This window comes from Oryx dammah, unplaced genomic scaffold (assembly GCF_014754425.2).
Source record: "Oryx dammah isolate SB20612 unplaced genomic scaffold, SCBI_Odam_1.1 HiC_scaffold_25, whole genome shotgun sequence".
NCBI classification, from domain to species: domain Eukaryota; kingdom Metazoa; phylum Chordata; class Mammalia; order Artiodactyla; family Bovidae; genus Oryx; species Oryx dammah.
Genome location: NW_024070209.1, coordinates 97,368,710 through 97,383,970, shown reverse-complemented (window position 1 = coordinate 97,383,970; position 15,261 = coordinate 97,368,710). Strand labels below are relative to the sequence as shown.

At 55.2% G+C, this 15,261-nt stretch overlaps 1 protein-coding gene across 1 annotated transcript in view; it reads left to right on the top strand.

The window, feature by feature from the left end:
- Window positions 1-2,147: 2,147 nt before the first annotated feature.
- ENG (endoglin) overlaps window positions 2,148-15,261 on the top strand; it is a 30,577-nt gene continuing 17,463 nt past the window's right edge. The window contains exons 1-2 of the mRNA XM_040225182.1: window positions 2,148-2,567; window positions 10,828-10,970. Coding sequence (XP_040081116.1) covers window positions 2,501-2,567; window positions 10,828-10,970 — 210 coding nt within the window. The 5' untranslated portion in view covers window positions 2,148-2,500. The remainder of the gene's footprint in view (window positions 2,568-10,827; window positions 10,971-15,261) is intronic.

Below are 15,261 nucleotides of genomic sequence, written 5' to 3'. Positions count from 1 at the left end.
GCCCCAACACCCATTCTGGATAACAATCCCCCTCACCTAGGACCATCTGTCCTCTCCAAGCTCAGATGGGAGCAGATGGGAAGGAGCGAAGCTTGGAGCCAGGCAGCCCTGGGGTCTCCAGCTGGGGTCACTCAAACCTCAGGGAGCCTCAGGTTCCTCCTGTGTCTCTGGTGTGACTGAGGGGATCCAGAGCTGACAGAGGAAGGCCTAGGGTGGGGCCTGAGAGAGGGAGAGTTCAGCTCCGGGGGAACTGGAGTAACTAACTGTCCCTGGGGCATAGACTCTGATTGGGAGAAGTGCCTGGGGAACCTCACAGGCACCCAGCCTTCCCCCACGGGAGCCACCCTGTGCCTGGTGACGCCCACCTCCCCATCCCCGAGGCTGCAGGAAAAGGCCAAGGAACAGTCACTCTCGGGGGTCTCCCTCCGTTCTGTCACAGCCTTCCTGGCCTTGCTGGACTGGGATGGGTCTCCAGTGACCCAAGACCCGAGCCTGGCCGGCACAGAACGTGCAGCCGCAGGGCTGGGCGAGCAAACCTTCCCCCACCTCCACCCAAGGAGCCACACCCGCCCTTCCTGCCCCGGGGGTCAGCTCCTACAGACACAAACACGCTCCACTCGGCCCCCAGTTTGTCCGGAGGCAGTCAGGGCTCCCACCTTCTCCTTCTTCCCTGGGCCTCGGTTTCTCCATCTGTGACCAAGACAAGTGTAAAGAGGAAAGCCCCTGGCTCTGTCCCCACTGTGGGATGGAAATTCGTCCTCTCCAAGCCCACTCTGCCAGCAGCCCGTCTCCAGAACCCTCTGTGACTCCCCAGGCCTTCAAGATAAAGTCCTGAAGGCCCCCTACTCCCTGGGACTTCCCTAGTGGTCCGGTGGTTAAGACTGTGCTCTCAATGCAGGAGTCCTGGGTTCGATCCCTGGCCAGAGACCTAGATTCCCACATGCTGCAACTAAGTCTCTCAAGCTGCAACTTGAAGATCCTTGCTGTAACAAAGACTGGAGTTTGGCATACTGCAACTGAGACCCGGGGCAGCTAAATTAAAGTAAAAACTGCCCCCTCTCCCAGAGCAAGGCCAGAGTCCGCCTCTCTAGGTCTCTCGTCCCTGCCACACCCCTGCCTGACCTGCGGCTGTCAGGCCACTTCTTGCCTCTGTGTCTTTGCTTGGGCTGGTGCCCAGCCTGACACGCCCTCCTCACCCCTTTTTCCACCCCCTCACCGCAATTCGCCCAGATTCCACAGGCCAGACCTAAATGCTCCCTCCTCCAGGCAGCAGCTTCCTCCTCTGAGCCTCCTGGGGCTGATCCTAAAGTGCGACCCGTGACTAGCACCAAGGCGGACATGTAGTTGGTGCTAACTGTTTGCAAATGAGCAAGGGACAGTTCTGGGACTGTCTCCCAGGCTCAGGGAGCATGATGGGCAAGTCTTTCTGAGGGCCAGGCCCAGAGCTCTGTGCTATGGCACCTGGACCTACGGAAAATCTTGCAACTGCCTGGCGAGGAAGGCATTGTTGTACCTGCTTTATTTCCAGGGCGACTGTGTGGCAGTGGGCTTGTCCCCTGTCCTCTCTGGGCCCTGAGATCTCAACCCCAGCTGCCGCGCTGTGCCAATTTTGGAGCGTTGCTCCCCTATCCTGGGCCTCAGGCTCCCTGCTTACAAAACAAGGGAACGCCAGCCCAGTGTCACACTTAGGGAAACCAGTGTTGGTGCCCGAGGAGACCTGTTCAAACTCCAGCTCCACCATCTTCTTGGGTCAGTGATGGCACCTCATCAAGCCTCTGTCCCCTCATCTACAAAACAGGGACAGCGAGTTTACAGAGCTGAGTTCCCCATGAAGTTCCAGGCCTTGGCCAGGCCTGGCCCCTGATGGTGCCCCTTGGTGGGCTTTTAGGATGGTTCTTTTCATCTGCCCCCCTGGGGCTGCCAGATGCACCCCACCAGCCAGCTGTTGGAGAGGGTGGGATGGGAGGGTGAGGTATGTGGGGAGACGAACCTGGAGCCTGGGTCCTCCCACCCCACTGTCTCCCCCCTCAACAAACACCCCCGCCCCAGGGCCCCCCACCCAGCGACAAAGCCTGTGGCACTTCCTCTCCCTGCCTGGCAGGCCGCCTGGCCCGGCCCCTTCTCTAAGGAAGCGCATTTCCTGCCTCCCCGGGCCAGGCTGGATGAGCCGGAGCTCCCCATAGCTGACGGTCAGACCCCAGCCTCCATCTGTATCCACAGGCCGGGACCGCTGCCGCCGCCACCACCATCCACAAAAGCCCTGCAGCCTCTCCCCGCTTAAGGCTGGGCCAGCAACCCCCTGGCCTGGCCCCACGCTCCCGTGCCCGCTTCTCCTGACCCCTCAGCCGCCACCTCAGAAGGCTGGAGCAGGGACGCCGTCGCTCCAGCTGCCTGCTGCCCTTGGGTCCCCGCGAGAGCCCACGCCGGCCCCCGCACCCGTCCGCAGCCCTGCCCCTGGACACCGGATAAGGCCCCACACGCAGACCCCCGGAAGGACAGCATGGACCGCGGCGCGCTCTGCCAGGCCGTTGCCCTGCTGCTGGTCGTGTGCAGCCTCGGCCCCACAAGTAGGTGTCCAGGGACCCGGGGAGGGGGTGACTGGGCCCCCAGGGCACAGACCAGGCCCCGAGTGTTCCCGGCCTCCTCCCTCTGTCCCGACTCCTGCCCAGTGGAGCTGTACTGGGATCGGAGGGGTTCTGGACCGCCCGAGACAGATGTCACAGGGTGACCAAACATCCCGGTTTGGCAGGATGAACTTTCCATCCTAAACGACTCGGGCAAACAGGGATGAGTTATTTACCTTAACTCTGGCCTCCAGCTACATCCAGTTTCTCCCCAGGAAGCCCAGGTCCTAGAGTGCTGTTCAGCCCCTGGCGAGTCCCCTGCCCTCTCTGGGCCTTAAGTTCCTCATCTGAGGCATGGGTGGGATGGGAGGGTGCGCGGTCTCAGAATCAGAACCTGGGCTCTGGGTTCAGATCTCACGTTGTGTTTCCTCGTGGTGTGATCTTGGGGGACTGCCTTCGGGCCGCTGAGCCGAGTAAAGGATGATAAGAGAAGCCCCCTCGGGGAAAGTCAGTGGCAAGCTGGTTTCTGTTTGTTGCGGTTTTATTACTACATTCCCCCTCCTTCACCTTCCCCGGGGCCTGTGAGCGGCTCCCGGAACCCTTCCGACTGGGTGCTCCCTCCGCTTACACCCAAGAAGTGTGCGGAATGGGGGCACAGCCCAGACTAGGGGTTCAGCCTGGGGGCTTCTCCAGGTGGCCATGGCCTCTGCGACCTTCTGAAATGACTAGATGAGAGTTAGCGAGGAGTCGGGGACCCCGGCCCCTCATGCCACTCTCCTTGGGCCTCTCTGTGCCCTGCCCCTCATTTATTTGAAGCCCCCAGATAGCCCTGTGGACACCCCCTCACCTCAGGCACATCCAGGACCTCCTTAAGGGATAGGGGTGGGGGGGTGAGAATGGGAAGAGAAGCAATGGTGATCACCCCCTCCCTACCCTGTCGTTATTGGTATTTAGTCGCTCAGTCGTATCTGACTCTTTGTGACCACATGGACTATAGCCCGCCAGGCTCCTCTGTCCACGGTATTTCTCCAGGCAAGAGTACTGGAGTGGGTTGCCACTTCCTTCTCCAGGGGATCTTCCCCAGTCAGGGATCGAACCCGTGTCTCTTTCTGTCTCTTGCTTTGCAAGCAGGTTCTTTATCACTGAGCCATCAGGGAAGTCCCTAACTCCAGCCAAGGCATTTTAAGGTCCCTAATCCTGGGTCTCTAAGCTCTTCCCACTGCCTCACTGACAATACAGGAAACCGAGTCTCAGACATTAAGTGATCCAGCAGGGTTTCGCCCCAGGCCTGTGGCTCCTTTGAGCACTTGCTCCTGATCAGGCAGTGATATGGCAGCCACTCTCCATAAGCTCCCAGTTATCTTCCAAGACGTCTGCCTCTATCACCCCATTTTACAGGAGGGGAAGTGGAGGCTCTAACCTGCTGAGTTCACACAGTTCTGACAGAAGCTGTACCTGAGCTCCACCATAGGCTCCCAGCCATCTTGCCTTTCTCCAGCCTCCCCCGCTTTCTAGTTTGATAACACTCTCTTCCTCTAGGTCATCAGAGAAAGACCCTCACAGCTCTTCAGGGTCAGGTTTTATAGGATGGAAGGCAGTGGTGTGCTGGCAAATAGTCAACAGTGGGTTGGGAGAGGTGGATGGGGGCGGGGGTGGTGGTTAATGTTTGTTAATATCCATGGTGTCAATGTTCTCACCCAACTGATTTCAAGCTATCAACTCAGCAGACTTGGAGTTGGGGCGGCTGCGCCATAATAAAGCTTTATCTACTGTTTCCACCACCCAGATACGACAGACGTAGATAACCTTAAGAACACAGATAATATAAGGGGAATAAAATAATTAGGGGTTTATGACTTTCGATACAATAGTATACATTTGATATATATTACACATAAAAATGTGATTTATTTAATGATAAGCTTATAAAATTTAATTTTTAATTATGGCTGTGTTTAAGAGCCAGTTGGAAAAACTCCTGATAACATATTAATCTGCTCCTGCTGGCAGGTGCTGGCACCCCAGTGGTCAAAATAGGACCAAAACAGGCCCCCAGATGAATCCAGGCTTCTGGGAACACAACTTGGCAGAATCTTTCAAAACCCGAACTTGTGTAACATCCTTGCCTTCAGAAGTCAGCCCCAAGGGCTTACTTGCCCGACTCAGTAAGGATGTATGGTCCATAGGTGCCTGTAACAAAAGCCAGGCAGTGTCCACCAGCCTGGGCTCCATGACATGGCTGACTACGCACTGGAATCTCACATAGCAGTTACCAAGAAAAAGCTATTCCCAGATCTACACTGTTGTGGACATCTGCCTGGGACACACAGTCAGATGCTCCTGCAGGACTGACTCCAGTTCTATAAGACAGCGGTAACACACACTGTGAGCTTCCCAAGTGGCTCAGCCAGTAAAAAAACTGCCGGCCAGTGCAGGAGACACAGGAGGCTCGGGTTTGTTTCCTGGGTCAGAAGATCCCCTGGGGAAGGAAATGGCAGCCCACTCCAGTATTCTTGCCTGGGAAATCCCATGGACAGAGGAGCCTGGCGGGCTGCAGTCTGTGGGGTCCCAGAGTCAGACATGACCAAACATGTATGTGACGTACCATATGCACGAAGAAAACCCCAACGTCACTGCTCTTTAGCACCAGGTTCTTCTAGACGATCTTCACTTTCTAAAACACACTTTCCTGTCATGTTGGAATTTCTTTTAAGAGCAAACATGTATAGATTTTTAAAAAGCAATTTAACCATATATTCACTCGAGTCCGCTCCTCAAAGAAAATAGATAAGAGTGGGGGAAATGACCTCCCAGCTCCTTCTGTTAATTTGGGCCTTGTTAGCATGCTGGTGTCTTTCTTACTGGCTATTGTCTAGCTTTTTACGGTAATTTCAATGCAAGTGGATCAAATCTGGAAATCTTATGTACCCTTTTTATGTCCCAGAAGTTTTCTATGTTGTCATGTGGACTCCATGATCATTCCACTGTGGTTCTAGAATATTCTCTCCCTTAAACGTGCCATCTCATCATTTCCCTAATGAATCCTTTGTTGTTGAATACTTAGGTGGTTTCCCCTTGGGGACCAGTTATAAATACCACTTCCAAGCACGTTTTTGGTACATGCATCTTTTCCTGTATTTTGGAGTATTTCACTTGGATAGAGTCCCAGAAGTGGAGGTGCTGGGGTTCGTGGCCCATGCTGGGTGGCTGGAATCAAAGAGTGTTTCCTAAGTGTGGGTAAGTGCTTACTGAAAGACAGGGTAGAGGTGTGACTTGGAGTCCCCTGTGCTGCTGGCCACCTGTGTGAGAGTCTCCCCAGGCCTGACCCCTGAGAAGGGGCTAGGGATGCAGACACAGTCTACAGATATCCATCCCTAGAGTGCATTTGGGGCAGCCTCTCGTTTGCCGGGAGGAAAGGTAGGTTGGAGCAGGAGCTGTGTGAACCAGGAGACAGGGGTTCCCTGGGACAGTGAGGGCAGGACCATTAATTGAGGTTCTCACTTCGGCCAGATAGTTGGTAACACTAAGCCCCAGAGGGAGAGAAAGAATCGATCTCAATTTCTCATGGGCACCACTAGGTCAGTGCTGGGCCCTCGGAGGACAAGCCTGGTCTATTTATTTGCTCAAGGGCTTAGTGAGGAATCAGGGCGAGCAGGAGGGACCACCTCTTCTGCGTCTCCAGTGCGTCAGGCTGCCCTTTGTCTCTATACCCAGATTACGGATGAGGAAATCAAGGCTCAGGACTAGTGACAGATCCAAGCTGTCTACTGAACTCAGCGTATTTTCCTTGTACCATGGGTGGCCTGGGTGGCTGTGGGAGGCTTGGAACACTGATCGCCCTGGTTCTGGAGCCCCTTCTTCTAGCTCCAGCCCCAGCTTTGGGGCATCAGTTCTGGAGGCTAAAGAGGACTCTCATCCAGGGCTAAACTGACTTTAATACCTGTGACAAAGGTGGAGATGAAGGCCAGACCACTGCTCTAGGCCTGTTATGTGTACTATCAGACTTAACCTGCACAAAAGCCTGATGAAGCAGGCTCTCCTATTAGCCCCATTTCACAGCTGAGAAGACTGGGGCGCTGGCAGGTGAAGGAATTTGCCTGAGTAACATAGCTCAGAAATGAGTAACAGGGGCTCGAGCCCAGGACCTAACCATACACCATAGTGCCTTGAGGAAGACAGTGAGGCTCTCTCTGTTGCCAAATCGTCTTACTCCACACATTAGGTTTCTTTCCTGCACCTATAATGGGTCTCCCACCTAGAGCACAACTGGATGGGTTCTGATGAGATTTTCCTAACAGGGTTTTGAAGGATGAATAGGAGTTGAAAAGAAGTGTTCAGGGAGAGGGCAAGGAAAGGGCAAGGAATAAGGTATGTTTGATGGAAACGTTCACATCTCCCCCCAATGGACATAAATAACTGTCAGCGGTTTCTAGTTCCTGAGCAGGAATCCTGTTTAGCACCACGCTTGTGTCAATTTACCAATGTTTCCACCAACTCACCAAGGAAGGTATTTTGACTATGACCACTCCATTTTACAAATAATAGCACTGAGGCATGGAAAGGAAGCTGGAAAGGAGCAGAATCAGGATCTGAAACTTCAACATCTCTCAATCCCTACACTTTATGTTTTAATTTTTTTTTTAGTTGCAACATGTGGGATCTTTAATTGTGGCATGGGAACTCTTAATTGCGGCAGGTGAGATCTAGTTCCCTGACCAGGGATCAAACCTGGGCCCCCTGCACTGGGATTTGAGTCTTAGCCGCTGGACCACCAGGGAAGTCCTGGATTCTAGTACTTTTTAACTCCTCTCCAGGTTGTGGAGGGTGGCCTTAACCCAGAGACATCAGCAGCCCAGGACAGACTGGGGAAAGGAGTGCTGAGGTCTTGCTGGTGGCCAGGCCCAGGGAGCAGTGGTTGGGCTGGATGCAGGGAAATCTTTGAGGCCATGGGTTGGATCCTGAAAGGAGCAAAGGGTGTGGATCCTGAAAGGAGCAAAGGGTGACTGGGTGACTGAAGAAGAGAAAAAGCAGAAAAGACCTCTGTCAAAGAGGACCTGCCCTGATTTCATAGAATGACCACGGCCTCTGTGTCCAGAACACTTACTGCATACCAGGAGCTGTACACGGGTTACCTCATGCAGCTAACACGGCCTGTGCAGCGGGTGCTGGGTGCTACAGCTGGATGGTCTGGGCTCCAGTATGAACCCTGCCACTTAACAGCTGGGTGCCCTCAGGCAAATTCTTGCTGTGTTTGTTCAGCTGCTCGGTCATGTCCAATTCTTTGTAACCCCAAGGACTGCAGCACACCAGGCTTCCCTGTCCTTCACTGTCTCCTGGAGTTTGCTCAGATTCATGTTCTCTGAGTTGGTGATGCCATCCAACCATCTCGTCCTGTCACCCTCTTCTCCTGTTTGCCCTCAATCTTTCCAGCATCAGGATCTTTTCCAAATTCTTGACTCTCCCTAATCTTTGGTCTCCCCATGTGTCAAATGGTCATAATAACAGTCCCCATCTTGTAGGATTGCTGCACGCATCAAATGAATGAACTCAAGCAAAGCCTCTAAATAGTCCCTGATGCCCAGGAAACATGATGGCGGCTGTCTTGCAAAGGGGGAAGCTGAGGCTCAGAGAAGTTAGGCTCTTGTTCACGGTGACCAGCTGTCCAAGAGGCAGAGCTGGGATTCTTCTCATACCCTCTGGCTCCAGGGCTGGTTTTACTTGACTGTTATCCTCTCGGCCTCCCTAGGTGCTGGGGGTGGCCATTTGGAAAGCCCCCGAGGTGGCTCTGCGCCTGTGGGTGGGGCAGGAGAGGGAGCAGACAGGGCTGGAGAGGTGGCTCCCCAGTGCTGGGTCTCTCACTCACCCGGTCACCCAGGCCCCCAGTGGCGCCTCCTCCAACCCAGGTCCCAGGAGTTTCCCTTGGTGCCAGGGGATTGTTTTCAGCTTTGTCTGGGCCCGCCTCCGGCTCCGGGAGACAGGCCCCGGGCGTCACACTCCCTCCTGTCTCCCCATTCTCGTCTGCGGGGTGGGGGCGGCCAGGACTCGAAAAGGCCCCAAAATAAATGGACCTCTTATCTGATCTCCCAGCCTGGCCCGTTATCTGATCATTACATAATGGCCAGGCCTGTGGCCTCTCCCGCTGACGGCATGGAGGAGGTGGCCCCAGGCGGCCCCAGCGATCCGGGAGGAACTGGGGTTCCTGGAAGTCTGGGGAGGGGGCAGGGAAAGTCTGAAGGAAGGAGGAAGGCGCGGGGCTAATCTGCAGACCAGACCCCAGACTGCGAGCGGAGAGGTTGGTCCGAGCCTGGCCCGGTCAGCTGCGTGTGCTGTGTGACTCTGGACATCCTGCATCTGTGGGCTGCAGTCTCCCATCTGTACAGGAGGAAAAGCAACAGCCAGGAAGCCTGTGCTCACTGACAGGGTCAGGGGGAAGGTGGGGAGCACTGAGGGGCTTGGTGGGTCCCCAAGTAGGGGGGACAGCAGCAAAAGGTACCAGCCCTTGAGTCTAGTCGAGCCTGAAACACCAGTGACCTCCCTCTCTGAGGCCCTGTGCCTGCAAGCTGTCCTGTCCCACCACTTCACCACCCACCTGGGACCAACTGTTCTTCAACGGCCAAAGTCAATCAAACAATTAAAATCAAAAGAACGACCTCTGCGGTCCAGCGGTTAAGACTCTGTGCTTCCACCGTAGGGAGTGCAGGTTCGATCCCTGGCTGGGGAGCTAAGATCCTACAGGCTGTGCGGTGGGGCCAAAAAGTAAAAACAGCAACGAACAGCCATACGCCTTGTCTCACGGAGTCCTCTCAATCACCTCTATGGTTTTGTAGATTCTATTCTTGCGTCCTTTACCAATGAGGACACCGAAGCCCAAAGTGAAGTAGTTCACCAAAGACACGTAGGCTAGTAAGTGTTGGGCCTCCTCAGACACAAACCCAGGTCAGCCTGGCTCCAGGGACCTTGGCTTTCAAATGCCCTATTCCACAGGCACTCTGGGGTCCCTGGCACACAGGACAGGGCCAGGGCGAGGACTTCTAAGCCAAATGTTCTTGTCCTGAACTTATCCTTCCCAAGTGGTTGCTGGCGGGTGGTGTGTGTGGGGGGCGGGCATCTTATGTCCTTCTCTGACCTCTGGGGGTCCTGAGCCAACCAGTGGAAAGTTGGGCAAGGAGACCAGGTTAAGCCAAAGCCAGACCAATAGCCTGGGATTCGGAAGAAGCCTCCCTCCCCCCGATCCTCTGGGCTGGCGTCGGCTGGACGTGCGGCCAGGCCCTCCACGCCCATCTTTGATCTCCAAGAAAACAGGAAGTGAGCGCGACAAGATGGAGACACAAACTTCCAAACAGTCTCCCCTTCTCTGTCCTCCTTCCCTCCTCCGGAGCGCCCCCCCTTCCCCGGCACATTCCTTCGGACGAGGTGTAGGGGCCTCATTTCCTCTTCCTCCTCTGCTGGGTCGGGGTGAAATTCCATTCCCTTCCCTCAGGACTTGCGTTTCCGGGCAGCAGGCTCTGCGGCCTACTCCGGCCCTGCCCTCTGGACCTGGGCTCGTTCTCTCCGCTGGAGCCAGGAGACTCTCAAGCCTCCTTGAGGCTCACGAGGGGAAGTTTTGCCTCCTGATCCTTTGGAGCGAACCAGCCCAGAGGCTTGGGCGCGTGTACACGTGGGCCCTGCCTCACATGTTAGCGTTGCCACATGTAGCAAATAAAAATATAGGATGCCCAGTGAAATTTTAATTCCAGATAAACACTGAAAATTCTTAGTCTAAGTATATCCCGTGCAATGTTTGGGATATGCTTATACTTTAAATACGTATTTATTTATTCAAATTTGGACGTCCTCCATTTTATCTGTTGACCCTATACCTACTAGCACTGTGACCTCAGGTAAGAGATTTTTCATTTCTGAGGCTCAGTTTCTTCATCTGTGGAATGAATATAATTATATCTACCTTGCGTTGGGAAGATCCCCCGGCAGAGGAAATGACACCCCTCTCCAGTATTCTTGCCCGGAAAATTCCATGGGCAGAGGAGCCTGGCGGGCTACACGGGGTCGCAATGAGTCAGACACGACGGAGTGACCAAGCACACACACACACACACACACACACACACACACACATCCCTTGTAAAGTAGCTGTGAGGATGTAATAAAGACCTTAAACAGAGCCAAGCATCCAGTAGGCATTCAGAAAGTGGGAGCAGCTGTCACCACCTTGTTCTTAACTGGTTCTTAACTTGTCCCTCTCTCGCCCTGTGATTTCCCGCAGGTCTTGCAGAAACAGTCTACTGTGACCTACAGCCTGTGGACTCCAAGGTGACATATGTAATGAGCCAGGTTTCTGAGGGCTGTGTGGCTCAGGTCCCCGATGCCACCCTAGAAGTCCACGTGTTCTTCTTGACATTCCTAGGGGTGAGTGCCCAATGGCAGGGTCCGGTGGGGACCCAGAGGATGGTCCAGGGTCAATGAGATGAGGACTCAGTCCCTGGGGTAGTGGGCTGAGTCCTCACCAGGGCTTCTGCCAGGAGAGTGACATGGGCATCTCACAGGGCCTGTCAGCAGAGCCATTTCTGGGGGTAATCTTCTTGTGGCCTCTGAAACCGTTAGGTCGCCCTGCACTTGTGCAGTGATAAGACGGTGCCCAGACCACCAATATCGGGGGGGAGTGGCCTGCTCCCCACCACGCTGCCTGCCACAAGGACTGTGGGCCTTGATAATCCCCAAACTGCACAAGACCCAGGTGGGAAGGGCTGGGTTTGGCCAGCAGAGGAGCGGAAAAAAGCCAGGCGAGCGGTTGTTCGTGCACCACTGGTGATGGGGAGCTCACTTCTTCTTAATGGATACGGCTTTGCTCCAGGCAGCCTTGACCTTGAAAAAGTGCTTCCCTTCCTGGAATGTCACTCATCAAACCCCTGTGACCGGGTCAGGGTCTGGAAACCGATGACGTCACCTCCAAGACTCTCCTCCCCTTACCAAGAAGACCTGCCATGAGTTTGTCTAGGTCCCTCCTGACATTAATAACACATTTATTGAGCGCTTACTGTGTGCTAGGTACTGTGCTAGGCCTGCTAAGTGCCGGGAACAGAATTAAGCTCCTTACATGTATTAAGCCTCTCGAGGGCCCGTCCGTCAGGGCTCTGTCTCCCCATTTTTCAGAGGAGGGACCTGTGGCAGGCCGAGAAAGGTGAAGCAATATGTCTGAGGTCAGAGTTCACTAGATCCCAGGAGACTCCAAACCAGGCTGTCCCCTGGATTCCTCAGTGGATCTCAGTGTTCAGGGGGCACCTGGCCCATGCAGCCTCAGGTCTTGATAGCGATTTAGTGGTATCAGCTCGGGGTAAACTTGTGGTCCCTGAAACTGTTAGGCTGCCCTGCATTTGTGCAGTGATAAGATGGTGCCCAGACCACCAATATCGGGGAGCCCTGCTCCCCACCACCCTGCCTGCCACGAGGACTGTGGGCCTTGATAATCCCCAAACTCCAGATAGAGCCAAACACATGTTATGTGGTTTCGATAGCCATTGTAATTTTTTTTTCCAAGTTTGGTAATGATAGGGAAAATGAGATTGCCCTCTGCGAGTTCATTTTGTTTGTTTGGATGTTCAGGTCTTGGCGCCTCACCTGGGTGTCTGGGACTCCCCCAGCCCCAATCACTCAGCAGCGGGCCAGAGTCAGAGAAGGCTCCTAGCCAAGCACCCAGGCCCATGGGAGACATGTGCAGACAGACAGCCAGGACCCAGGTGACTGGAGCTTTCTCAGGGAGCACAGGGGCTGCTATGAGGTTAGGCAGGGCTTCCTGGAGATTGCCAGAACACTAAGGGTGGCCAGAGCTCACAGAGTGAAGGAGGCCATGGGGCTGAACAGAGGATACAGTGAGTGCGCAGAGTGAATGCACAGGCAGGGAGGCGGCCCTCGTTTGGGGTCAGCATCACATGGCTTGCTGTAGCGTGAGCATGCATTTCTCCTTGGGGCACAGCTGGGGAGACTGACAAGGCGCCGTTGCCACAGCAAGTGGCCTGGTCTTTATCCTGTGAACAGTGACAGTTGTTGGAGGATTTTTAGGTGCACGACAAGATGCTGCTGTAACCTGTCATCCTAAACTCATGACAACAGAATCTCCTTGTCACCTTCTGCCTCTACCAGAGAACTCAGTCCATGGAGTGTCCAGCTTTTAACTCAAGGAGCCAGGCTGTAGGCTCCAGGACTGCTGAGCCTGTTTGTCTGAGGGGGTGATGGAAAGAGCTGGGGTTTGGGAGATGGGGGCCCCAGTTCTGCATCCATCACTGGCCAGCATCTCATATCACACTGGGCAGGCAGGGGGCTCCTTCTCTCCAGGCTCCAATAGGCACACATTTCTTGGGCTCAGGGACTCACCAAAGAATCACGGAGTAGTCGAATCTGGCCCAGGGCCTGATGTGCACCAGTGACTGTGTATACAAATGAATGAGTGAATGAATGTATTGCTGTGTGACCTGGAAGGTGAAGAACATGGGCTCTGAAGCTAGACTGTCTTTGAACTGAACCTCACCCCTTATAGAGGCGTGACCTTGGGCCACGTCTCCAAGCCTTGGTTTTCCATGGGAAATATGGGGCTGATGACCATAACTACCTCACGAGGAGGCTGTGAGAATCCGGGGGGCAATGCAGGCATCATACTGAGCATGGTTCTGCCCAAAGCCGCTACTTAACTTACAGTAGCTGTGCCTGTTGTTATAGCATCTCCTCTGCGGGGCCTACTTCTCTCATGTCAATACTCTCATTTGGCCCGACGTGCTACAATGTACCGAGCATCTTCACATCACTCAACTAATTGGATCCGCACAGGCAACTGCTACCAGGTGGCTGAAGCAGGGACTATGAATACACTTGCAGAGGGGCAGCTGAGGTCTAGCCTCCTGGAGCTGGATGCTCGTGGCTCTCTTGCCCCAAGAGAGCCCACAATCCCATCAGACCTACTGCAGTAACACGGAAAGAACTGTGGTTTCCCTAGGGGGCACCTTCCTCGCCAGGCAGCCGCCAAGAAGGGGATCTCCAGTCCAACCGTTTCCCACAACCAGTCCTCGCCAGAAGCCTGCTCTGTGTCCAGCCTGTGTTGGGCATTGATGGTGCAGAGACGACGCAGCTCTGGCCATGGCCCTGGAGGCACTCGCAGGAGAGGCAGAGGTGGGCCTCGGCAAGCCCTGGTGCTAAGTCATGGACTTGGCAGTGGAGGGAAGGGGGTGCCAGGGGCTGTGGGACCCGGGAGGACGATCACTGAAGGTGGAAGGAAGGGGCAGTAGGGAAACGACTCCCAGCGTCGAGCCAGACACAGGGGCGTCAAGGGCATTCCAGGCAAAGGGCATTGCCTGAGCAAAGGCCTAGAGGCAAGAAACACGAGCTGGCAGCGGTGGCGTGGGTGGCGGCTGTCTCAGCAACCAGCCCAATCCTTCCCGACCTATGGCTGCCTTCTGCAAACCCTGGCACAGAGAAACAGTTTCCTGTCCATCCCCGCGTGGCCTCTGAATCCTCAGATTTCCTGTGGGTGGGCGGCACATGAGCTGTGGCGGCCAAGAGCCTCGGGAAAGAGAGGTTCTGGGTGTGTGTGTATGGTGCGTGTGTGTGTGTGTTCGGGACATTTGCAGACAGATGAGGGGGCCGCTGGGCAGGGGCTCTGTCTCGCTGGGTCCCCAAAGGGCAGGCTGGAGCCTGGATTCCGGGAGGGGGCCCGGGGTCACATCCTGACCCGTGGAGACAGGAAACCGGCCTGGTGTCTCAGCGGTTCCCGTCAGGCCGACTGCACTGATCTGCTATCCTCCTAACAAACCTCAGGCAGCCAGGGCACAGCCAAGACAGCCGCTGATTCACCCCACTTCTGGGCAAACTCAGAGAGCTGACGCCGCCTTACCACCCCCAAGCAGGCGGAACTCACAGGGCTCTGGTGCTGATTGCCTCCTGCCAGAGGGGCAGACGAGGTTGCTCAGGCAGGGGGAGGGCAGGGGGCCCCGGGTTCCTCTAGGCCACCCTGTGAAGGGCTGTGGAAGGCAGTGCAGCCCTCAGACTTAGGCAAGAAGGCCCCTGCCTGGGACCTACAACATGTAGCCCCTCTCTGGCTCTTTTCCAGTTGCACCCCTCTGCCATCCCTCCCCAGCCCCTGCCCTGTGTACCCAGGACTCCAGAACTCCCTGCCCAAATGCACTGAGCCTCCTCCCAGGGTTGGATGGGGCTCCTTCTCGTCCTTCCCTCTAGAGGGGACACTGCAGGGGACACTGGGGTTAGCTCCCCCAGATCTGAGGGCTGCACGCGGTTACTAGAGTGGCATCTATGGTGCAGAGAGCAAGCAGACCTGGCCTTTGCTGGAGCCACTCCTGGAGGAGGCAGAGTGGGTGTCAGCAGTCCTGGCACTGAGTGATGCATTCAGCAATGGCAGGGAGGTTATTGGGGGCTGCGGGGTGAGCATGGCAGAGCTTGAGCATCCAGGATGGTTGTCCACATGTGTCCATGTGAAGAGAAGAGGGGTGGGTTGGGGCCAGGGTCTGTCATATGTGTTCTTGTCCCAGGCCTTGCAGATATTAGGGACAGGCTTGGTGGGAAGGGCATGGACTTGGGGCCAGACAGACTGGGCAGGGACTGCGTCTGCATCTCAGTGCTATATCTCCAGTGTTCAACTCAGGGTCAGTCCCAGAATTGGAAGGATGAGTAAATAGATGGATAGATGGATGGATGG